Source organism: Gekko japonicus, unplaced genomic scaffold (assembly GCF_001447785.1).
Source record: "Gekko japonicus isolate JY-2015 unplaced genomic scaffold, Gekko_japonicus_V1.1 scaffold1339, whole genome shotgun sequence".
NCBI classification, from domain to species: Eukaryota; Metazoa; Chordata; class Lepidosauria; order Squamata; family Gekkonidae; genus Gekko; species Gekko japonicus.
The window spans coordinates 2,650-28,178 of NW_015161992.1; the positions used below are offsets into that span (position 1 = coordinate 2,650).

General features: G+C 43.0%; 1 protein-coding gene across 1 annotated transcript in view; it reads left to right on the top strand.

Annotated features, from left to right (window-relative positions):
* The first annotated feature begins 1,796 nt into the window (after window positions 1–1,796).
* The window catches only part of ABHD17C (abhydrolase domain containing 17C), a 40,151-nt gene continuing 16,418 nt past the window's right edge, over window positions 1,797–25,529 (top strand). The window contains exon 1 of the mRNA XM_015405394.1: window positions 1,797–2,842. Coding sequence (XP_015260880.1) covers window positions 2,325–2,842 — 518 coding nt within the window. The 5' untranslated portion in view covers window positions 1,797–2,324. The remainder of the gene's footprint in view (window positions 2,843–25,529) is intronic.

Genomic DNA, 25,529 nt, shown 5'->3' on the forward strand with positions numbered 1-25,529 from the left:
TCTGCTTCTTCTTCCAGTTCTGCTGCTGCTGCGTCATCGTAGATTTGCAGCTTACAGAGACACACCTGAACAGCACACTCAGGATTGCAACAGCAAGGAGGAAGAGGTGTCAGTTATCAGACACTGTTAAATAAACAAAATATTGCAAGGGTGCTGATGTTTTAAGTGTTTTTATTTTAACTAAAAAAAAATCCTTTGGGTTTGTGTCCTTTATAAAGTTTATAGCTCTGCTACCTGACATTACATTTTATGATACACATGGCCCGGCCCAACAAAGTCTCATTTATGTCAGATCCAGCCCTCATAACAAATGAGTTCGACACCCCTGCTTTAAGCTGTGGAGTCTTGTGAGCAAAAATTCTACTTTGTGAGCTCCAGTTTGCTCTGGAGCCCTCCTTCCTGAGCGAAGACAAAAATGTGTGAGCTGAGGCTATGAAACTGTGAGCCAGCTCACACTAACTCAGCTTAGAGGGAACACTGGTTACCAGATGCCCTCTTTTTAGAGAACATGTCCTCTTTTTGGGGGGCTCATTTTGAAAAAAACTGATGAAAATGTCCTCTTTTGGGGTTGGAAGGTTAGGACCATTCCTAGTTAGTATCCATGATCACCGCTGAAATAGTAGGGGCATTAGAAATTGAGATCTGTCCTATGGACCACTTGTTCGAAGTAGTCCTTCGGGAAATATGTGCTCTTTGTAGCTTTCTCCGTCCGTTTCCAAGCCAAAGAGCCAGCGCTGTCCGAAGACGTTTCTGTGGTCATGTGGCCGGCATGAAAGGGAAAACAATCAGTACTGAGAGGTACATTGTCACCGGTATCTTCTTTTGATTTTTTAAATAAAAGAAACTGCACATTCCCAGAGGCACTCGGGCTGAAGTGCCAAACATTTTTGAAGACGAGAAAGGATAATCCCGTGCCTGCTCATTTTAATATGATTACTTTTATTATTATTATTTTTTAATGCTTGTTTCTTGTTACCTAGACAAGTTGGTGGAGGGGTCAAAAATTTCCTCTAGTACGAACAGTCCGCATGAACGGGAGAGACTCGGCTGGCTCTCGCCTAACACCTGCGCAACGTCAGAGAAAAAGAGGAGAGCGATTGGTCGGTTCCTCAGGGAGCGGAATTCTCCCGGGTTCCACCGCGCTGACTGAGATGCCGTTACACCTGCGCCAATCCAGGAGGCGAAAGAGCGCCGGAACTTCGAGCAAGTCGGACGGCGCATGCGTGTCTTCTCGTCGGCTTCCACCCTCTCTGCTTCCTCTTCTCCACGAGGAAAGGGGTGGACTTTAACCCGGAAGTGGAGCTTCTCTGAGGGGGCGGGAGACGGAGGCGCGATACCTGAGGCGCGATGGCTGCCGCCTGGTTACTGTGAGCCCGTCTTAACCTCCCTCATGTTCCCTCCGCCCCGCCATGGATCTGTCCGCCTCGGGGACCAGCCGCAGCTAAGGGATACCCTCGTCTTCACACAGCGACTGGCCTCTGCTCGTCTCTCGTGGGCTGCGGCCTTTCCCTCGCTTCGAGCAGGAAAGGAAGGGCTTTGCCGGTGCTCCTCTTTCCTCCGGGCCCCCTGGCTCTAGAGTAGAAGCCCAGCACTGCCTCCGAGGGCTTTTCTTTCTCTTTGGCCCAGGTTAGGTGCCTGGTGGATGTGGGAGAGACAACAGGCGGTCGGGCAGATTTCAGTCTTCTTAACGGGAGGGTGGGGGGGAGGGGGCAAGCGGGGCTTTGACAGCTGGGGAGTTAAGACCTTTAGGGCAAAGCTGCGTAGTTTCTAGGAACCGGAGAACGAAAGGAGGTTTTGTTGGGAGGTTGGGTCTGTTTAGGATTGCCTCCAGATAAAACCAAAGGGGCATGGTGTGTTTGGAGAGAGACAGGGCTTGAGGGTAAAAGGAAGGGGGATTTATCTAAATTAAACTGGTCCTGTATAGCATAAGCTAGGGGGAAGTTGCTTTTTTCCTTCTAGGGTAGGTGATACTGTTCTAGGATCATGTGGGGGTTTTCACATCCAGGCTAGGTGACAACTTTGAAATTGAAAGAAAGGAGGGAGGGAGTTTAAAACTTGAGCAGAAACAGGCAACTGGCCGGAACTGGCCTTGCTTGTGTGGCAGCAGGTCTTTTTTGAGAAAAAGCAACAGGTGTAGGTCCAGGAGGCATCTTGGGTTTCTTCTAGGTAACAGGCTCCTTCGGTTCATTTTGTCAGTTGATGGGAAACAGGCTGCAGTAGGTTGGTGTAGCTTCAGGTGAGTGACAGAACTGATCTGACATCAGCTGTGAAATCTGTCTGGCTCCCCATCTCTCTTTGGTGTGGTTTCCCATCAAGCGTCACTGATGCCAGAACAAGGTCCCAGAATGAACGGTTTTTCCCTGGGTGAGCTATGCTGGCTCTTTTGCTGCCCGCCATGCCCCAGCCGCATAGCTGCCAAGCTGGCTTTTCTGCCCCCAGAGCCCACGTACACTGTGATGCAACCAGAACAGCAAGAAGCTGGAACTGCTGCCGGGACACCAACGGGGAGTTGCAGCCTCCACTTGACTGAGCGGGCAGACTGGCAGTATTCCCAAAGGGAGCTGGATGCTGTGGAGGTCTTCTTCTCACGTACAGCCCGAGATAACAGATTGGGATGCATGTTTGTGCGTTGTGCTCCTTCCAGCCGGTATACACTGCTTTTCTCCCATGGCAACGCTGTGGATCTGGGCCAGATGTGTAGCTTCTACATTGGCCTGGGCTCTCGTATCAACTGCAATGTTTTCTCCTATGACTACTCTGGTTATGGAGTGAGCACTGGTAAACCATCCGAAAAGAACCTTTATGCAGACATCGATGCGGCTTGGCAGGCCCTCCGAACAAGGTAAAGGGATGCTAAGTAATGGTGGCTGTGAAATGAAGGAGGGTATTATTGCAGGTTTGGGGGCTCTTTGACATCAGCAGTAGTATATTCCTCTGGCTTGGATGTTTTTAGTTTGCCCGCTTATTTATTTTTATGTTTGTGGTGATTCAGATATTCTGGGGCCCAGGATTCAGGGAACTGTGCAGCTAGTTCTGTGCATGAAAGGGAATTTGTGTTCCCTTCCTCCCCTTATCTGCATGGCAAAATGTCTTGTGTTTTAATACTGTGGTTTTTAATTGTCAGCCACCTCAAGCAGGATTCTGAAGAGGTGGCATAGAAATATTCAAAATAAATAAATTTTAAAATGAAGTGTTTTTTTTCTAAAGCAGCTTGAGGTATTGATTGGGGGTGGGGATACACTTCAAAGTCCCAATAGGCATTGCAAAGTCTTTCATTGTGTCCTAAAGTAGGTCTTTGGATTCTAGTGGTCTGCTATTATGGTGAGGCAAAAATGGGAGATGAGGTAAAAATGTGTGTGTGGGGGAGTTCAAGGTGTGCTTAACCTGTTGTGTATGAACACATGGTGAGAGTTATGGATATTTCCTCTGGTATAAATAGCCACATGTCATGGTTTCTGTGTGTCCTTGGACAAAGCATCCAAAAGCATTCTCAGGCTGTGTTTGCACAGCAAGGGCTATTTCATTGTGGTTGCACAGTGCACAGGAAATGATTGGCAACTGGGTTGTTCCATCTGCACAGGAAAATCCAGTTGTGAATGACTGCTGTAGCACAATGACTGCAAAATATCCAAAGAAGTGGGGATGCAGCTGTATGATAGCATACTAATACAGGTGGTATTGCCCAGGGTATGATGCACCTACCAAGTTTACCTTACCATTAGCTCTTCAGCAGTGCAAAACTGCTTCCATGGTGAAGTTACATCAGTATCGGAGATGATGCTTTAAGCATTTCAGAGCTTTTCATCTAATTGGTGGATGAAAAGGGAGGAGCCTTAATATGACCTTCCTTACCAACTGATCTGTTTTTTTAAGAGGTTCAAAGTCGAAAAACATTTTTATTGACGTATTTCAAGCAAGGAATTTTATGGTTTTTATAGTGCTTATGGGGCCTTGCATTGACTTTGGTTTCAGCCCTTGACCTAGTGCGATTTGGGCTATGTGTGCCAAAGAAGCCATGACTGAATGTACCTTATGTGCCAGTGTCTGATTTGGAGCTAGTGTTCAGTAGATGATCTGTCCCTCACTAGCCACAAGTTGGTGCAGACTGAAGGGCATTGGTTGAGGCTTCATCTTTCATGTTTCTTTCTGGTTTCACAGTATGTTGGCTATTCATTTGCAGCTGGAGATAACAGTGATGGCTTGTTGATTTTATTTTATCCTACATGAAAATATTAAACATTTTCATTTTGTTTGTCTGCTGCTCCAGTGATGGTGATTGTGTTTTTTAACATCAAAGGCTTACTCAAAGCATGAAGTCCCGTCTCCATCAAGTTGAGATGCTCTTAGACCCTTTGCTACATATAGAAATGCAGAAGAATGGTTCTTTACTTCTCTCATCCCTTCTCCAGAAAATAATTGTATGTGGACTCAGAATAGTTAGTGTATGTTTCTAATGTTATATTAAGTGCACACTGAGTTGATATACAGTGTTCTTTAGAGTATCATTGCTTTTTGATTCTTCTGTGTTTATATTTTTAATGTTACACTGTTGCCATATTTCACATTGGAGAATCTTAAAGAGCCAATAAATCTGTTATGCTGATCCCTGATCTGGAATGCCCCTGCAGCACCCTCAGATATGTTTTCCCCATTGTCTGTGCTTGGCAAACACCAAGGAACCTTAAACTCCTGGGTGTGTGCTCTTTTTATGATGCTCACTCTTGGAACTACAAACCCAGGGCACTTTAAATTTTCCTCCCTTCTACTCCCGCCACAATACTCACTGGGGAAATGTGGGAGTGTTCTCCTTGGTGCTAGGGGAGCATTGTCTGATTCCTCCATAGGTTTTGCTTTGCCGAGTTCCTTGAAATCTGATGGAAGTTTATTGGAGCAAACCACAATGAAGAGTGTGAATTCTGAACAGAATTTGTAGATTCTAGTCATAAGAGACCACTAATTCCATTCAGGTTTCAGAACACATGGTAATATGAGGCAGCATAATCCATACTAAACAACACTTGGTCCAAACTGCAAATTAATGTTCAAGAAGTTGAGAGCTTTGGCAGTATGACCACAATGGAGTAGTAGACTATTTTGGACTGAATCTATGCGGAAGGACATCTAGCCAGTAGAAAACTCTTCAGACTTTGTACAGTCTCAGTTGTCAACAGATATTAGTTTCATTTAAAAAGTAAATAATGGTTAATTATCTAATGTAATTTAATGAATTCTGTTTTGCAAGTCAACCTGTGTTTTGCTGAACTAGGATTTTTTACATGCAAAGCTGTTTACCTAAGATCTTGGGAATATTCTTGGTGCTAATTTTAAGGATCACAAATGGATTTACTGGATCCACCTACAATTTATGAGCTCAAAAACTCTGATCTCTTCAATTAAACTGACTATTAAAACTATAATTGGTGAAAATAACTAGCTCCTTCTGAAACAGACATCTTACAACAGATTTATTATCCATACTAGTAAAATTGCTAACTAGAACATGATATTTTGGAGTTCTGAAGTTTCTTGCTCTTCCACAGGATTCTAGCAAACCTGAAAATTCTTTCTCACTAAAACTCCCTTATCCAGCACTCTTCACTTAGTGTGGTATTAAAGGCTTACTTTCATTTAGGTCAATCTATCTTGATTTGTTTTGAAATACAGAGTAGTGGGATCATGTTGTATAAATAAGTGTGATTGTGTTTCTGGTGTGCAAGAACTTGCATAATAAGAGTAACTTGAAAACAAAATTGCTTGTATTAAAGGATTTCTGTTAATTTCGTTGTATGTTTTCTTATAACCTCTTGGTGACTTTATAAATTAAAAGAGAAGAGCCTTTCAGTCTCTCTTGGAGTAAATTAAATCAGTTAATCATCTCTTTAGGATTTTTGCATTTACATTCTTGGATGTACTTAGATTCTTCAGGACATTTAACAGATGCCTCTCCCTTATTACTGTGGAGCATTTTATGGATTGTGCTTTCTGAGATTATGATCTTTAATGTCTTGTTTGAAGCTTGTATCTATTTTTCAGTTAGTAGAAATGATTTGGGTGCAAGTGCATTTCTGAATGGTCTTATGTTCTCACCAATGTATAAATTATGGGTAAATCAGTGTCTGTTTGTCCACATCTTAATTCTGTCCCCCAAGGTTGTGCTAGAAAATGAGTTTGGACCATAAATATGAATATTATATTGCCTGCATGCTTGTGCTTAATGTGCTAAGTTAAGTTCAGAGGAGCTCATTAGGAGCGTACTGCAGTAAAAGGCAATCATATTATATGGGTCTCCCAACCATAATTGTTATAAACATTATGGTGGTGATGACAGCCGCAAAAATATAGGTCAGTTCACAGCTGAATTTATAAGGGAAAGCAGCTTTGAGAAAGTGGATTATTTTTTTAAAAAAACTCCTTCAAGGTCTGGTCTTTATATGTAGTGAAGGTTGCACAGAGCAAAAATACTTTTTCAATGACCTGAGGATTCCCTTTGTTAGTGTTTTGTCTTGTTGAATGGCTGAAGGATTAATACGCTGCATGGGCTTGTAACATCACTTTTCCTGGTCACCTATATTGACTGAATTGCCTCTAGGCAACCCAGCAGAGTAGTTTCTGCACACTACGAAAGGAATGGGTGGTGGTTCTTCTGTCGATCATTCCAGAGTAACACGTAGCAGGTGAATTAGTAAATTTCTGTGAATGTTTTTTGAGGCTGCTTCTAGTGAACTGAATGAGAGCCAGTGTGCTACGGTGCTTCTGTCAGACCAAGACCTATGTGACCCAGGGTCAAGTCCCCATTCTGCCATGGAAGCTTGCTGGGTCACTCTGTCTCAGCCTAACCTATCTCACATGGCTCAGGTGACAGGCAGTGCAATCCTAGCCATGCCAGTGCTGTGGAGGCTGGCTGCCACGAAGCTTTGGTGCTGCCAGTCACCTCCCTAAGGGGATAGTTACATGGCAGCTGAATGGGGAAAAAGATGCCCCAACATTGTTGATGTTTGCTGCTGCGGCAGCATCTGTGGTGATTCCACCTTGGTGTTCTGTTCCACTGTTGGGAGGTGGGAGCGGCTTGATAGACAGGGCAGGCAGGACCAATAGGAGCCATAAATCAAGGAGGCAGAGCCAAGTGTCTATCACTGGCAGGGTGCGGAGAGAGGCAAACCAGTGGAGTGACACTCCTCCTTTGCTGGACACCCCCCTTAAAGAGATGAGCTTTCGTCACAAGACCCAGGCACCTGTCAGCGGGGAGGGGGCATCACCCATGAGCCCCGCTGGCACCCCACAGTGGCACTCTGCACATAGAGCACACAGGGCACCAGAGGCTGACAAAGGACAAGAACATGGATGTCTGGGATCCCCCCCCCTCACTGCCATCTACGGCGGCCAGACACCCACCCATGCCCTGTGCCAACTCACACACCACCTCTTCTGCAGATATAGTAGCAGGAGGGGCAGGGGTGGTGGCCTGTTTTTTTATAATATTTTATTGATTTTATAAACTATATCCTACATTCTAAAGGTAAGGGTACAGGGGAAAAGCCTATCACTAACTTATGATAAGATTATTTGTAATAAGCTGACAAATGCATACAACACTCTTGCGATAATATTGATATTATGATAAACATAGAATTATAAAAGCAGAGATCAAACTTCTATCGATTATAGCTTAATTATGCTTAAGTCAAGTAATATTGTATTCCAGAAAAGAAAATGTTTATCTCTTGGGCTTCTTCTTCACTTTTGCAGTTTTGGGTGCTGCGACCCCTTTCTCAGACTGACGTTGCACTGCTGGAATCACTTGAAGAATTATCCAATTCTTCCTCACTGGGTTCCTCTCCTTCCAGATTAGGGTCCTCGTCTTTACCTATGCCCAATTGTTTTTTTCAATCAAATATCTTTGCCCATCACTCTTTATACATACAAAAAAAGCAGTCTTTAATTCTATTTTCTGGGTGGTGATTTGATTTTACAAAAGTAATATAGTTTTTAGCATGTTTATATTAAATTCAGGTTTCATTTTTGACCAATTTTGTTTTATTAAAAAATCAGGTCCCTTACAATTAAAAAACTATTTAAAAACTATTGATTTTTATCCATCCTGATGACAAGGTGTTCTTCCTACTTAAAGATTAATCAGTCTCAAGACAGTACTTTGTGAGAAACTTGTGAACAAAATGAATCCAATAAATATTGCAGATGGTATGCCTGTGCTTGTGCTTGTTCTCATTTGTTTGTTTCAGACCACAGCTGTCTAGGTGAGGCAGCTAAGAGCATTTGTCAGTTGTACAGCTGCTTTGTATGACAGGAGGAACTTCAAAGTATTGGTTACAAGGAAACGATCTTTGTTGTCTATTCTGTTCTATAGCCAGCTCTCTCTGGGCTGCTAGAACATATGGGTTATTTTACTTTTTTAGGATGGGGGGGGGCATTGTCTCCAAAGGGATTGGACTGCCATTCTCTGGTTGTGCCTTCCTTGTATCTGAGCTCCAAGATTACCTCCCTATTGCCTTGGTATTCAGCAACTCTGAGCTCTGTCATGCTGCTGTTTGTCTTCATCAGAAGATGCCAGTGTTCCTGTTTAGGGCCTGGTGCAGATGTAATGCCTGTGGCTATGGCTGGGAGATTAGGAGCATGCTGCGGGCTCACTTTTCCACTTGGGTCCCATATATGGGGTAGAAAATTTTTCACAGAAAAATACAGCATCAGGAACCACACACACACTAACTAGGAGCTTTGACACACAGTTAGGAAAATGTTGCCTTGGAAATAGAAATCTCAGTTTTAGTCAAGCCTGAAGGAATTAATTGTAATAGTGCCACAGATCTGCTATGAACCAAGGTAGGAAATAATACAGTCTGAAATATTCATGTTGTACTGTGTATTTCATCCCAGAACTGGAGTTCAGAGACGGCTACCCAGTCAACTTGGCCAGCTGTCAGCCCAACTTGTAGGTGTGGAGGCTGGCGAGTTTTTCATTCTATATGATATCCTTGTATGGTTTGAGCTGGATCGGACTTATTACCATACTGGCTAGGTGGTGCCCATAAGCATCTCACCTGGTGCTGGTAGGTGTTGCAGGCAAAAATGAGACCATGCCAGTCTGCTCATTCCCCATGAGTGGTTTACTGAAATGAATACAAAAATCTTATGTGTGAGACTTTGCAAAGTGGTGTTTAAAAAAACCTGAATGGCTGTTCTTCTCAGCTTATCTGTGATAATTTTTCTTTCAATAGAACCTGAATATTGTTCAATCTGTGGACAGTTTTGGAATTTTGAGAATGGGTAGTATGCCAGTGCAAAACAGCTATCACAGGGGCAGGACCAATCACAGACTATTGGGAGGTTGCAAGCCAAGAGTGACAAACTGACCTCCAAAACCCAGGATGCTTAGTGCATCAAAAGCAGAGAGCTGGGAGATTATGTTTTGATGCCTCACTGTAAAGCAGTTTGATTGACAGGCTCCTGTCTGCGTGCACCCCCTTCTCTCTGATTGGTCAGTGCCAGCTGAGGCAAGTTTTTAAAAGTCTTGTCAGTCTTGTCAGAGGGAGTCAGTCATTATTTGGAATTTGGCTTGACAGTTGCCAATCAAGAGGAGTGTGTGTCAGTCTGAGGGAAACAGACGAGTCACTTGGGAAGTGAAGGGACACAACTCTTTGCCCTTACTGTGTACCATCACATTTGAGGAAAAGTTCAGAAATCAGAACTTAAAAGTCTTAAGTGTCAGCCCTAGCTGATTTCCATATTCACAGTCTCCAAAACTGGGGTTTAGGTTTGACAGAAGAGACTGGAAAAGAGGTTGAAAACTGCCAGTCTAGCCAAACAGAAAAAGGGTTATCACTCCTAGAAAGAGGAGGATACTTCTTACCCAGTTCAACTCAGAAGGGACCCCTGGTTTGTGTGAAAATGGAAATGGTTTTAGACTCCTCAAGAGTAAAAAAAAGGAAAGTTATAATCCCACAAGGGAAGTATTTAAGTACAGGGTGAAAGTACTAACTTCCAGGAATTAAGATAGTTTTATGAAACTTTATTAAGACACAGTGTTGCTTAAAGAAATCCCCAAAGCAAACGAACCTTTCACAGTTAAGAAATGAGTCTCTAAGAATATAAGCTTCAGCTATACTCTGTTGCCTGTTCAAAATATTGTAATTTGTATAAACAACCAAATTTACCTCAGCTTCTCTTCCCCTGCCCTATTCCTAACTCTACTGTGTTTGTTTAGTAAAGCAACCTTTCTGTTTGAACTTTACTTCATGTTTGTTTGTTTATATCTTTATTTTCATTTTCCACAAAATACATTATTCATAAATACATACGTCTTCCTAACTATCTCAGAGTCTATTATTGTCTGTTTGAATTCATCCATTCAAATAAACGCCTCCGTCTTTCCGCAAACACTTTTTCATCCTTCCCTTGAAGGATAAGACTTAGCTTGTCCATCTTGGCCAAATCAAGTAATTTACATATAACCTCTCCTTCTTTGGAATATACTCTTGCTTCCAAAATCTGGCTAACAACATTCTTGCAGTAGTGAGTATATATATTATCATATATTTATCCTTTGACTTATAACTTTCTGGCAACATATTCAACAATACAATTTCTGGGATCAAATCAATTTTAACATTAGTTATTCCTAAAATTGTCTTCCGTATCATCTTCCAATACACCTGTATTTTTGTACACTGCCACCACATATGAAAGAAAGTACCCACGTTATTATTACATTTCCAACAATTCTTAGAAAAGGATGAGTTACATTTAGCTATCCTATCCGGTGACCAGTACCATCTGTGATAGACTTTATATATGTTTTCCTTATAATTAGTACTTCTCGTACATTTTATTGACTTCCATGTTTTTGTCCAGTTTTCTACCGCTATGTTGTGTTCCTATATATTTTGCCCATGTTTCCATTACCTTATTGGGAGTATCTTCTTGTGACCATTCGTCTAATAATATTTTATAAAGTTTCTGTATCATCTTATCACTGCTTGAAGCCCAAATTTTATCTAGCTGAGATTTACCATCGTCAAACCCTACTTTCACATCCTTGGAGTACCTAGACTGTAGTTGGATTATTTCCCACCAGGACAAATCAATCTCATGTTGGGATAACAACATTTCTTTTGATTTTAATTTATTGTTTTTATCTAACAGAGTATCATAACTTTCTCTATCACAAACCTTGATAAGGGGTGGTTTAATAAAAGCTTCCAATGGTGACACCCATCTTGGTGTCAGGTCCCCACAGCAATCAACGTAGTACACACTTGCAAGAAGGTTTTACTTTATTGAAGCCATGAAGTACTCGAACAGAGCCACTGTTCGGAATAACAATTACACAGAGAGCTGGAAAGGTTAAAGCAAGTTCATAATCATTACAGCCAATAAACATGGTTCTTGTGCGTGCTCACAGGTTTTCTAGCGCACCCAAACCTTGGGAAAGCAACTGCTACTTTATTATCAATAATCATGCGATTCACACAGGCTCTACTAATTACAGACAAAGCAAAGCGCACTTGCTCTTCTCGTGGCCTTGGCTAGATAACGTTACATCAAAGCATGGCTGGCGTCTACGGAAAGGAATGCAAAGCAACAGGGCAAATGTGCACATGACGACCTGAGCGCATGTATGGGGGGGGGGAGACAGCGTATAGAGAATATACAGGCAAGAATAAACATTTGGCAGCTTGCTGACATACTGCCCCCTCGAAAATCAGCTTCCCATTTAATCCAACCTCAATCTCCCATTCATTCTGGGGGATCTCCCGGTTTCCCCGGGAACTCTCGGTGAAACCTCTTGAGCATGTGAGGGGCCCGAATATCCCCTCCTTCCACCCATTCGAGGTGCTGGGGCCCAAAGTCTTTCCATTCAACCAGATAGAACACTTTGCCACGTTTCAGCTTAGAGTCCAAGATCGAGATATCTCGTAATGTTCTTCTCCGTCCACTAGGATGGGGGGTGGAGGCAGCCGTTCTCCCCGCCATTGGCAGGACCCATTGTCTTTTTTCAGAAGGCTGAAATGAAATACAGAATGCAAGGACCTTAAATTCTTTGGCAATTCAACATCTACAGCAACATCATTGATAATTTTCCAGACTTTAAAAGGACCTATGAATTTCCACCCTTCCTCTATTGGCCTGCTTTTTGTAAGCTGCCTTAGCAGCATCTAATGTCTTGCACAGCAGAGGCCATGCCTCTTGCAATTGTTTACATCAAGAGCTTGCATCCCCAGGTCCCAATTCTTTTCCTTTATCCAAAAAAGGCATAGGAGGACTGTCATAACCATATAGTGCCTTAAACGGGGACATTCCAATGGATGCATGGCAAGTGTTACTGTAGCAGTATTCCGCAAGAGGCAATAAGTCACACCAGTCATCTTGTTGATAATTTATGAAGCACCGAAGATATTGTTCCAGAGTCTGGTTCACCCGCTCTGTTTAACCATCAGTCTCTGGGTGATAAGCACTGCTTAGACCCTTTTCTATCCCCATATCGTTCATTAATTCGGTCCAGAACTTGGAAACAAATTGGGTCCCCCTGTCGGAGACCACCTTGCTGGGCAACATGTGTAGCCTTACAACATGTGTCAAGAATGCTTTGGCCAAGGATTTAGCCGTTGGCAACAAAACAAAAGGGATGAAGTGTGCCTGTTTGGAGAATAAGTCAACCACCACCCAAATCACAGTTTTGGTCTTGCTGGGTGGTAAATCTGTTATAAAATCCATGGATATGACCTCCCACGGTCGGTTAGGGGTGGGGAGTGGGTGCAACAGTCCTGGCGCTCCCCCCCTCCCGTGGTTTACTCATTGCGCAAATTTGACAGCTGTGTACAAATGCTGAAAGATCTTTGCGCATGCGTGGGCACCAGAATTGTCTTTGCAGTAATTGTAGGGATTTAACGAACCCCAAGTGCCCAGCCAGTTTGGATCCATGTACAGACTTCATAACATCCCCCCTCAGGGAGATCGGGACATACAGTTTACCGTCTTTGTACCAACAACCATCTTTCACCTGTTGGCAATCCCCCACCCCCTCCAGCGCCTCCTTGTCCTCATCTGAAAATGCTCATTGAAACTGCTTTTCCCAAGCTGTTTCGGGGGGAGACGGGTGGGTAGGTGGAAGGGAGGCAGGGATTTTTGCCACTTGGCTGCGAGTGGTTACCACACCTCCCAGTTGGGCAGGGGTGAACACCGAGTCTAAGATGACGTCACGTTGACTGGCATGTTGAGGGAGGTGTGACAGACTGTCTGCCAGCAAGTTAGCCAACCCGGGAAAATGGTGAAGAGTGAATTGGAACTTGGAGAAAAAATCAGCCCACCTCAATTGCTTGGCGTTCAGGTTCCGGGGCGTTTTTAGCGTTTCAAGATTTTTGTGATCAGTCCAGATCTCAAAAGGTACCATCAGCCCCTCCAACCAATGCCGCTAGGTTGAAAGTGCCAATTTTATAGCCCCCGCCTCCTTCTCCCATACGGACCAATGTCTTTCAAAGTCAGTGAACTTTTTTGAAACATAAGCCAGGGGGTGAAGCAGCCCATCCTCCCCTTCCTGTAGGATCCCTCCCCCATTGCCACATCCGAGGCATCAGTCTGCACAATGAATTTTTTCGTCTCATCGGGGTGGGCTAAGACAGGTTCTGAAGTGAATAGGGTTTTTAAGCGCATGAACGCTTCCTGGCACTCGTTTGACCAGGCAAGCTGCACGCTGGGCTTTGTGGCTTCCGGTCCCTTCCCTTTCGTTTTCAATAAGTCAGTGAGGGGAAGGCTAATTTGTGCAAAGTTCTGCAAAAATGAGCGGTAAAAATTGGCGAATCCTCAAAAGGATTGTAATTGCCTCCGAGTCCGTGGTGCCTCCCACCCTAGTACATCCCGCACCTTCCCGGGGTCCATCTCGAGACCAGCTGCGGAGATGCGGTAGCCTAAAAAGTCAATGTGTGTCTTGTGGAACTCGCACTTGGAAAGTTTTGCGAACAGTTTGTGCTTGTGCAACGTACTTAGGACCTCTCTCACCAATTTCACGTGGGAGGGGAGGTCGGGGGAGTAAACAAGCACCCCCTTAAACAAATGGTTGTGAAGGACTTCGTTGATTAAGTTCATGAAGACCCCCGGGGCCCCTTGAAGCCCAAAGGGCATCACCAGGTACTCAAACTGCCCCAATAGCGTGTTGAAGGTGGTTTTCGCTTCATCACCTTCTTTTATGCGCACTCGAAAATAAGCGTCCCGCAAATCAAGCTTTGAAAAGATTTTTCCCTTTGCCAGCAAGTCTTTAATCAGGGGCATTGGGTAAGCATTCGTGGCGGACACTGCATTTAAACCCCGGTAATCCGTGCAGAGTCTCAGCCCACCATCCTTTTTCTTGCGGAACAGAACCAGAGCCGCAAAGGGGGACGAGGCTGGTCTAATAAAACCCCTCGCCCAATTCTTGTCGATGAACTTTCTCAGTTCATCTTTCTCGGCATAAATCTTCCCCTTAGGTAGTTTAGCCCCCGGAACCAACTCTATGCTGCAGTCAGAATGTCTATGGGGGGTAGTTCATCTGCCTCCTCTTCCCCAAAGACTGGGGCCAAGTCCCTATATTCTTGCGGAAGCGATGACACTTCTTCCCGGGTGAGTAAGGCAAACGGGGAGTCAGTCGCGGGGTTCACTCCCCACCCGGGATCCCATCTGTGGGTTTTACATTTGGGTGACATAAAGTCCACCTTCTCCTCCTCCCATAGAATGTAAGGGTCATGCCCATATAGCCAGGGAGCCCCCAGTACCAGGGAGAACCCTGCGGTTGGAGTGACTATGAAAGATCGATGCTCCCAGTGTTCCCCCGCTCCCATCCTCAGGGTCATCGTCTCGTATAAGCACGGGTCTTTCATAGGGGACCCATCTATCTGAGTGAATATTAACGGGTCTTTCAATCGCTTAACCCCTGCTTCTAGCCCCGCCACGACCGACAGGCTGATCAAGTCTCTCCCGCACCCAGAGTCAATAAGTGCTTTTAGTCGCACATGAGTCCCAAGGATTGGGTTCATTAAGGAAACAGTCATGAAAAATAGGGAGGGGGTTTCACTCACCACTTTTGGCACCTCCATTGGAGGGTCCTGCCGTTGCGCGCCTTCTACGGCAGGACCTGCTCATTTCCCGCCAGCTCCTGTTCCGGCTCGCTTGAGTCTCCTTCATCTTCCTCTGGGGACGCTTGCAGAGCCTTGGCGAACATTGGTTTTCCCAGCGCCGGAGCCTGCTGGCTTCTGGTTTCTCCCGTTGAGGCTTTTGGCCACAGTCTGTGGCAAAGTGGCCCTTTCCCCCGCATTTCAGGCACAAACCTTGGCGCATTCTCAGCTCTCGTGTAGCATCGGGTGGTTGAGAGGGCTTAGCCTTCGGGGTCTGTGGGGGAGCTCTGCCACCGGCTGCAGCTATATCTAAGCGCAACGTTTGCAAGTGATTCTCCGCACTCTCTGCCACTTGTATCCAGACTGCCAGGGAGATGGGGTCTACTGACCGTAAGTCTGTCTCTCGGATCTCCTGGTTCAGCCCAACACGGTACATCTCAGCCAGTACGTTGTCTGGCCAGTTCATCAGCTTAGACGCATGGAGTTTAAACTCGGCCGAGTACTCCCGCACTGTCTTCCGCCCCTGCTTCAGAGTACGTAGATACGCTCGGGCCCTCGAACCAGCATTCAGGTCTTCAAATTGGGTCCGCAGCGCCCATATAAATGCATACATATCTCTGAGTTTGGGGCCACGGGTGTTGTGCAGCCCTATGTACCAAGTCGCCGCCGCCCCTCACAGTCGAGCCGCAATGACATCGATTCAGCTGCTGTCATCCAGAAACAGGTGCCCAGATCTGTCAAGAAACTTTTGCACTCGCACCACAAAGTAGGGCAGATCATCAGGATTTCTGTCGAACGTCGCCTCAATCAGATCTTTCGGGCGAGGGGTTACCTGCGGTCTCGGGCTTGCTGGCCTCGGCACCGGGGCGGGGATCTGTGGACCTGGGCCCCCCGGCTGCGCTGGAACTCCTGGTTGAGCAGGTAATCTCGGATGAGCTTGGTCCCTCCGATCAGGGGGTTGCTGGCCTCCCCCCCGCTCCATCTTCCGGTTGTCTGCACTCCCACATCTCTTCGAATGTATGCATAAGTAGATCCGGTAGAGCTTCCAACACCTCGTCAGTCACCCATGAGGGCAGGGACGGCTCGGCTTGAGCTCCCTGGGCCGCCATCCCCGGCCCTGCCATGCCTCTGTCATACAGGCTGTCTCTCAGGTTCGCTCCCAAATGCGAGTACGATTCCCGCACGGCCTCTGCATCGAACTGGCTCCAGCTAGCTCGGCCCTCATGCCTTGGCAGATACGTTGAACCCTTCGGAGTCAGGAACAAGGTAGCTGTAGTCTTCTTTGAGATGCCCCCCCCCCCGCAGGCGTGTATACCGGCGGCATGCAGGTCACTGGTGCCAACTCTGTGGTTCTCCTCCTTGTCGGGTTCAGTCCCATCAGGGATAGCATTCCCCTCTCCGTCGTTCATATCGAGATCGATAGATGCGCTGAGATAGGAAGGAATGGGATTCCGAACAGTATGTCAGGTCCCCACCGCAATCAACGTAGTACACACTTGCAAGAAGGTTTTACTTTATTGAAGCCATGAAGTACTCGAACAGAGTCACTGTTCGGAATAACGATTACACAGAGAGCTGGAAAGGTTAAAGCATGTTCATAATCATTACAGCCAATAAATATGGTTCCCGTGCGCGCCCACAGGTTTTCTAGCGCACCCAAACCTTGGGAAAGCAACTGCTACTTTATTATCAATAATCATGCAATTCACACAGGCTCTACTAATTACAGACAAAGGGCAAATGTGCGCATGACGACCTGAGTGCATGTATGGGGGGGAGAGCGTATAGAGAATTATACAGACAAGAATAAACATTTGGCAGCTTGCTGACACTTGGTGTCCTTGCATAATGTCTTTCTCTCATTCCATTCCATACCCACATCAGTGCTTCTCTTAAGATATGATGTCTAAAATTATAATGTACTCTATCTTTGCCGTACCACAGGTAGGCATGCCATCCCATTTTTAGATCATGGCCTTCTAATTTCAAATTTCTAATATTGTTAAAGCCAGTCCAGTCCTTAATCCAGCTCAGGGCCGCTGCTTGATAATATAATTTCCAATCCGGAAGCCCAAACCCTCCTTTTTCCTTACTGTAGAGTCTTCAACTTGATTCTCGCTCTTTTTGAGTGCCAGATAATTTTTTTAATGATTTTGTCTAAGTCAAGAAAAAATTGCGAATTTCTTAAGATCGGAATATTTTGCGCTAAAAATAGAAATTTGGGTAGTATGTTCATTTTAATTGACGCTATTCTACCCATCAGTGATATCTGTAAATTTTTCCAACTCTGTAAATCCCTTCTGATTTCTTCCAATAATTATGGTAATTATCATTAATAAGTTTGGTATTTTTGTTCGAAATTATTATTCCTAATTTTTTAAAACTATTTCTATTTCCGTTAGCTGTTGGATTTGCTTTATCATATTAGCTGTACAATTTTTGGTTATTATTTTTGTTTTCCCTTGATTGATCTTCAACCCAGCTACCTCTCCAAATTTTTTGACTCTTTCCAGTAGGTGCACAATATAAACACAATATTGTCAGCGTATGCTAATAATTTGAATACTTCTCCTTGCACTTTAAGACCTTGTATTAGCGGATCTTTTCTTACTATATCGTTTAAAGTTTCTAGGGCAAAAATAAATAATTATGGAGACAGTGGGCACCCTTGTCTTGTTCCTTTCTGGATTTCGATATCCGAGGTCATCTCCCCATTTATAATCACCCTAGCAAACTGTTTACTGTATATAGCCTTTATCATTGTTTCAAAATACACCCCACATTCCCAAAACTTTAATTTCTGGAGTATAAATTCCCAAGATATATTGTCAAATGCCTTTTCGGCATCCATAAACATTTACGCCATGTTTTTCTCCGGGTGCATTTCATAGTGTTCTATTACATTTATAACTGTTTGTACATTATTTTTGATCTGTCTTTTAGGTAGAAATCCCACCTGGTCCTGGTGTATAATTTGCGATAATACTGTTTTCAGCCTTGTCGCCAATATATTAGCATAGATTTTATATCCGTGTTTAGGAGTGAAATCAGCCTATAATTTTTAATATCCTTACTGTCGGTATTTGTTTTGTGAATTAACGTAATTACCGCTTGACACCAGGAGTCCGGTACTTTCCCTCCTAACCTAATGCTTTGCAGTAGCTCTTTATAAGGTAAGCTAATTTGGTCCTCAAAAATTTGATATACCTCTACCGGTATCCCATCAGTTTTTTTGTTTTTTAATGGCTTCAACTGTTTCACACATCGTAATTGTCTCATTTAATATACCTTTAAATTTTTCTTCAAATTTATATCTTTCTTTTTCCATCATATATTCCTTCATATGGTTAATATTCTGTGTCCCCTGATTATACAGTTTCTTATAAAATTTTTCTATAATTAACTTCATTTCCTGCATACCATATTGTGTTTCTCCCTTTTCATCTTTTAGAGCTAAGATATTACGCTTTTCTCTTTCTTTTCTTAATCTGTACGCCAACCATCTTGATGGTTTGTTTGCGTTGTCAAAGTAATAGAATTTCATATATTCAATGCTTTTTGCAATTTCTTGTGTTAATATTAGATTCATTTCATAGTGTAATAATCTTAACCTATTTCTTCCATCCACCGTTTCTTTTGTTTTAAGGTTGTTTTCTTCCTTTTTAATTGGTATACATAATTGTTCATATGTTTCTTTCTGTTTCTTTTTCCTCCACGAGTCCTGATTAATGAACCAACCCCTTATGTAGGCCTTAAATGTTTCCCATATTATATCTATCGCTATTTCCCCTTGGTTGTTTCTTTTAAAAAATTCCTTAATTTCTTCTTTTGTCTGTTTCACAAACTCTCGATCTCTTAGTCCTGTGTTTAATCTCCATCTAGTTTTTTCTAAATCTATCTTTTAATACCAGAAACATCGGGCTATGATCTGCAAAGGTTTGTGGTAGTATTTCTATCTCTGCTATTTCCAGAATCCAATTAGTAGGTGCCCAGATCATATCAATTCTGGACCAGCAATTATGTCTGGCTGAGAAATAAACTTTACTTTACTTCATGTTAAGTGCCATTTCCAAAGATTCTCTTCTTTTTTTTTTTGTCTTTCAAAATTTTTAACTTTCTAGTCTACAAATCTGCAGGGTCAGGGTAATGGAACAACCTAAAATATAGAGTAACAAGGATCCATTATACAGAAATATAAAGTTATTGATACGTCTCTGTTATCTTGGTAGTAGAACATGAAGATTACTAATGCAGAAATGTCAAGCAAGCAATCATAATCTCTTTAAGGTGTAAATATCATAAAATTAAAATTGTGCCTTAAAATAAACAACAGGCTATCAGCGTTAATCTGTTTTGCAATTTCCTTTCCTCTTAACAAAGTCCAAATTAGTTTTTAAATGGTTTAGGGGCAACAGCCCCTAATTCTGCTTCCGAATCAAAGAGTTTTGCCAGACTCTCTGAGATGGTATCACAGCCTTCTCCATCTTTCTCTTCTTCTTCATATGTCTTTATTCTCCTCCACTTTCTCAGGTCCATCTTCCACTTTCTGTTGTTGCTTCGGGAACATCCGCTTTATTTCTTACTCGCTGAAATTTCTTTGAGTTCCTTCTGCAATGTATCCAGCTTGACATTAAGGTTGGTCATCTGGTCCAGTAGAGGGTGCAAAGCGACAGCAGTCAGTTTGGGAAAGTCTGTGGTTACTTCTGGTCTGGTAGCCGGCGATGCTGTGCTGGCAGTTCATATTATAAGTTTCGCTTTCGATGGCATTTTTTCTGCTTGCTGTGTCATTGTTTATACAAGAGGAAAGTTTAAAAGTTCTCCATAAGTCATTGTCATTGTTTATACAAGAGGAAAGTTTAAAAGTTCTCCATAAGTCTGGAATTTATCGCTTTCTTGCTGGTCCAGCACACACTTAATCATAATCCGCTTCCTTCGAGCCGCCCTTTCAGCCTTCCGCTTTAAACTCGGTCATTTGGGGATGGGGCATTCCCCTCCCCCTTCCGCTTGTTTGGGGCTTTGGGGCGGCTTTACTAGTAACGATTTATTGATTGTTTGCTAGATCATGGCTTCACTCACGTTTGTACTTGCATTCGCTTGGCATGTAGAGAGGATTGTTTCTCGGGATCCTTGTACGCTCTGTCCAGTGTATGCCTCTTGGTGCCATACTGGCTCCGTGCTGCAGGGGCCTATCAGGGCAAAAGGTGCCTCAATCCTTTGGCTTCCGCCTTGGGAGAGGCACCTCTCGCGCCCTAGGCTGAGACCCCCCTACAAGTGGTATGGGGGGGTCCCAAGATCAACTTGGACCCCCCCCCATCGGCACGTTTGCGGGGCGCTCACATCAGAGCTGTGATGGAGCATCCCCGCCTGTGAGTCGCCGAAACCGGAAGTCTCCAAATAAATTCTCTATCACAGGGTGGGACAAGCAGAAAGTTCTAATTCTATAATTCAAATACCCCACTAAGAGGCTGCTTAGTCAGTGGGAAATAGTATTTTGTCGGGAAAGTCTGCCTCACAGTGAAGAAGAAGCAGGGGTCCATCATACCAAGCATCCTGCTATGATAGAATGGCACCCTTTAGGTAAAAACAAAAATGATGCCTCCTGTGCTCTTCTGAAACACCTCCTGCTCCAAGGAGGCTTGTTGTTTTGAAGAATAGTTTCAGGTCTTTGGTCTGTAGAATTTGTGGTATATAACATATTTGTGGTACAGCCCTATGCTTTGAAATGTGAGTTATGGTTCTCAAAAGAACAGCACTTCATATACTGCATTCAGCTAGAAATCTGTAGCCTTTATCATTACTACAGCTCTTTAAGGTGCAAGAGATCCATGTGCTTGTTGACTGGCTAGTCTTGTTCCTCAGATATTGGGAAGCTCGTATCTAGGCAACTGGCCCAGCAGTTTGCTGGAGTGGATGACTTGGTGATCTCTGCATCCGGTTTCAAATGCCTAAATACCCCTAGGATCATAATTCCAGATCACAGCCAAGTCAACTTGACAGTGCTGTGTTTTTTGAGGACAGCTTAAACAGAGCTCTATGGAGCTCAGTGCATTTCAGTAGGAAATGCTGTAAATAACTTTGCCTGTTACAGATGGCTATCAGTCACATAAAAATGAACAGGTGGTCTTGGAATTGGGTATGACAGCAACTTCAGCAATGGCTATGATCAAGTGCAGTTTGTGAGTATAAAAGCTTATAGTGATTGGCAAGGAGAGAGTCTGTGTAGAAAAGTCAAACAGAGGCATTAACTTGCCACTGCCACCCCGATGTTTGGCAGTAAACTGAATCTGGCCAAATTCCCTTGTTTTGGTGCTTCTGAGAACTGCAAAAATAGGTGGAATACTAAGTGCCGAGCAGCCACAATCATGTGTCTACATTTGGCTTGGCATCCAAGTTGTTCAGGTCTTCTAGCATCTGTTTATGATATCCTGATAACTTAGCCAGTGTAAGTTCTGTATATAGCGTACAGAAGTTCTATATAAGTTATCAACTTATATTTCCATATTATGGAATAATTTGGCAGGGATGCAGAAGTTACTAGCTCTGAGCCATAGGAACAATTAGACTGTAAGTCCACATAAATAGCAAAGGGAGCTGTAGTCTTTGGACAGAGTTCTGTTAACCAGACAGATTTTGTATACGTTTGTACATTTGTGCAGTGGCCAGCAGGGAGCTTGTGGTAATTGGTATTGAGCATTTGCAACAGAACATTGCAGGAGACAGCGCCTGCACTGTACAGGGGCATTGTGTCTGTGAGTTAAAGTGCTGCTACAAGGAAGCCAGTGTGATGCACTGGTTAGAGCACCAGGCTAAGAGTGGTAAGCCCCAGATTCAGGCCTCCATTCAGGCTTCATGGCTCAGTCGTGAGCTACTGAGTCTGTCCTCTGAACCTTACAGGGGTTGTTATCAGGATGAAATGGAGACACAGAGAATGATGTTTGCTGCGGTGAGCTCCTTGGAGGAAGGGTTGAGGAGAAATGAGAGAGCACAGCAGCTGCAGTCAGCTACAGTAGATGTGACATACTTCCCAGTATTTAAGGGAATTTATCCATGATCAGTTTATCTGGTTATTGGCACTGGTGGATCAGCAGTAATGGTCTTATTGTGTGTGCTAGGATGCTATGTGTTTCTTGGAAGCATATTATGTAGTCCATCCAGACTGCAGCACAGTGATGTGCATTTTTTGCTGAATTTTAATTTTAAGATGCTTAACTGTGGGCATTATCACTGGCTCCCAATCTAATCTTTTTCACAGGGTTGTGAGGACTAAATGGGGATTCTTTAGAGAGGGGTAAGACAAAACTGGCAAAATTGTAGATTGAGAAGTCAGTAAAGTCTCAGGAAATTGCAAATTCCTTGGAGCAAAGTCCTGTCTCTCCCTTTGCCAGTGTTGGTTTTAAAGTATCCTTTGTAGTGATGGAAATAAGGAACACAACCAAGCAAATGAAGGAGAAACCCCACAATGCAAACAGGTCTGTAAGATACAAGCTTACAAATTTTGGCTAGCTTGTCTGTATATACCATTGTATCATTTTACCACATGAGCAATCTGAAGGAAGGGAAAAAAATACAGGTTTATTGCAGTTTACAAAAATGACCCACCAACAATTGTTTGCTCAGTTGCCTGGTTGCTTTCTGTGGAGGACTTTCTGCTTACAAGTCTGAATATGTGTAACAAAGCATAGCCCTGATGGGCAAAATGGACAAATCTGTTTTGAGAAACACCTTCCCATTTTTGAAAACATGGGGACTCTGTTCCCTGGAGGACAGGGAAGAAGATTTTTCTGTGGTTGATATCTGTTGGGGGCGTATTCCCCAGAAATTTGCTTCTTTACATGGATTTTGTCTGCCAGTCCATTTTTTTAAAAAGTATAATGGCGTGCAGTTCAGCTCCAGTGAATTAATAATTTGTTGGTTTGTGGAGTCCTCAGTGGCCTGCAAACACTGCTTGTTTGTAATAAATAACTTTTCGATCTCTTAACATGCCTTTGCAGCAGAGTGGCTTAATTAAATGCAGCTAAGCCAGTGAAAGTAACTTTACTGCATGCTTTGTGGTTTCCTAAGTGAAGCCAACAGTATACCAAACAAATGGTGTTTATCTCCTCACTGTGCTGTTGAACAGTGAATGAAGCTGTTCCATTACAAAAGTACCGATATTCAATACATACATTAACAATTCTAATTTCCAAGATTTCCACCATATATTTGAGGATCTTGCAACTCTATAACTTATTTTCTAACTGAAATCCTCAACAGTAATAAATTGAACATTCTATACATGGGCTATCTTTACAATCCAGTATTCTAATACACTGTGGTTACTCTGTATTAAATTGTACAGTCTTCTTGAGAATGAATTCTCAGTAACAATAAATTCTTTTTTTAATTGAATTTATTTGTAGGTTTTTATGTTACAAAGGAGCTGTGGTGGCTCAAGTGGTTAAGACACTGAACCGCAGGCTGTGGAAGGTCAGTAGTTCAGCAGTTCGAGACCCGGGTGTGCTGCATGACGGAGTGAGCTCCCGTCTCAGTTCCAGCTCCTGCCAACCTAGCAGTTCGAAAGCAAGAAATTGCAAGTAGATAAATAGGTACCACTTCGGTGGGAAGGTAACAGCGTTCCGTGCGCCTTGGTGTTTAGTCATGCCGGCCACATGACCACGGAAACGTCTTCGGACAGCGCTGGCTCTTCGGCTTTGAAACGGAGATGAGCACCGCAACCCTAGAGTCGGATTCGACTGGCTTTCGAGCAAGGGAACCTTTACCTTTACCTATGTTACAAAAGCAAAAACAAAAATACAACACATAACTAATTTTTTGGAGTTTACATTAAACATTCTTTCCAAACCATTTGTTAACTGTATACCATCTTTTTTGAAAAGCTTTTCCATCTTTTCCTGAAAGTATCATATTCAATTAATCCATTTCTGCAAGTTCAGATATTTTAGTAACCAACTCTTCTCTAGTGGGTAATTTCTCTGCCTTCCAACATTTAGCAACAAGAATTCTGGCTGCGGTAAGGATATATGACAAAATACATGTATCATTACGCCCAAACCCTTCTGGTATTATATTTAGCAAATAAATTTCTGGTAACAGATGTAAATCTATATCCATAATCTCTAATATTAGCTGTTTAATATCTTCCCAAAATTTATAAATCTTCTCGCACCACCACCACCACATGTAGAAGAATGTACCTATGTTATTTTTGCACCTCCAACAGTTTCTTGATACCTCCTTATAACATTTGGCCATTCTATCCGGTGATCAGTGCCACCTATAAAACATTTTAAATATATTTTCTTTATACGACATTGATCTTAGTAATTTAACTGCTTTCCAGATTTTTGACCAGTCATCTATGTTCAGCCTATATCCTTTATCCTGTATCCATACAACCATTGAAGAGTTAACGATTTCATTTTGCATTCCATCATGTAGTAAAAAATTATACAACTTTTGAATCAGCTTATCAGAGGTTGATAGCCATATTTTATGTAAATCTGTTTTTGAACGATAAAAACTCAGTTTTAGTCAATTTTGATTGCAGTTGTGAAATCTCCCACCATGTAAGGTTTATATTCATTGCTCGTAGTGCCTCAATTGATTTTAACTCGTCGTTCTCATTCAATAACATTTCATAGGTTGCCCTTTTATTTTCAGACATCAAAGTCGGTTTTACAAAGGCCTCGAGAGGTGATACCCAGATGGGTATTTTAGGATAAAACCTTTCTTTTATTTTCCTCCAGATATCTTTATTAATACCCCTCTGATTGCATGATTATGAAAATTTGAATGCATTTTATCTTTGTCATACCATATATAGGCATGCCAGCCCATATATAGATCATGACTCTCTAGTTGTAGCAATCTTTTATCTTCCAACATTAACCAATCCCTAATCCATCCCAAAGCTGATGCCTGATAATATAGAGACCAATTTGGTAGGCCAAGACCACCTCTCTCTTTTTTGTCTTTAAGAAGCTTCCATTTAATACGAGGTTTTTTGGATTGCCAAATAAATTTTCATACTATCTTATCCAAAGAAATTATTATATAAAGAAGTTATTATTTTTCAAGATTGGTATGTTCTGTGCCAGAAATAGAAAACGTGGGAGAATATTCATTTTAATAGTGTCAAAACCCACAGCCAACAACGAAGTACACGAACGGTAATACTTTTATTGCAGAGCTATAGATGCAGTAACATAAGCACTGTTAAGAATGGCGGCTGCCCCATGGGCATAATAGGATATAGGGTATTCGTATGCACCCCCCCACATTTTAATAGTGTCAAAACCCACAGCCAACAACGAAGTACACGAACGGTAATACTTTTATTGCAGAGCTATAGATGCAGTAACATAAGCACTGTTAAGAATGGCGGCTGCCCCATGGGCATAATAGGATATAGGGTATTCGTATGCACCCCCC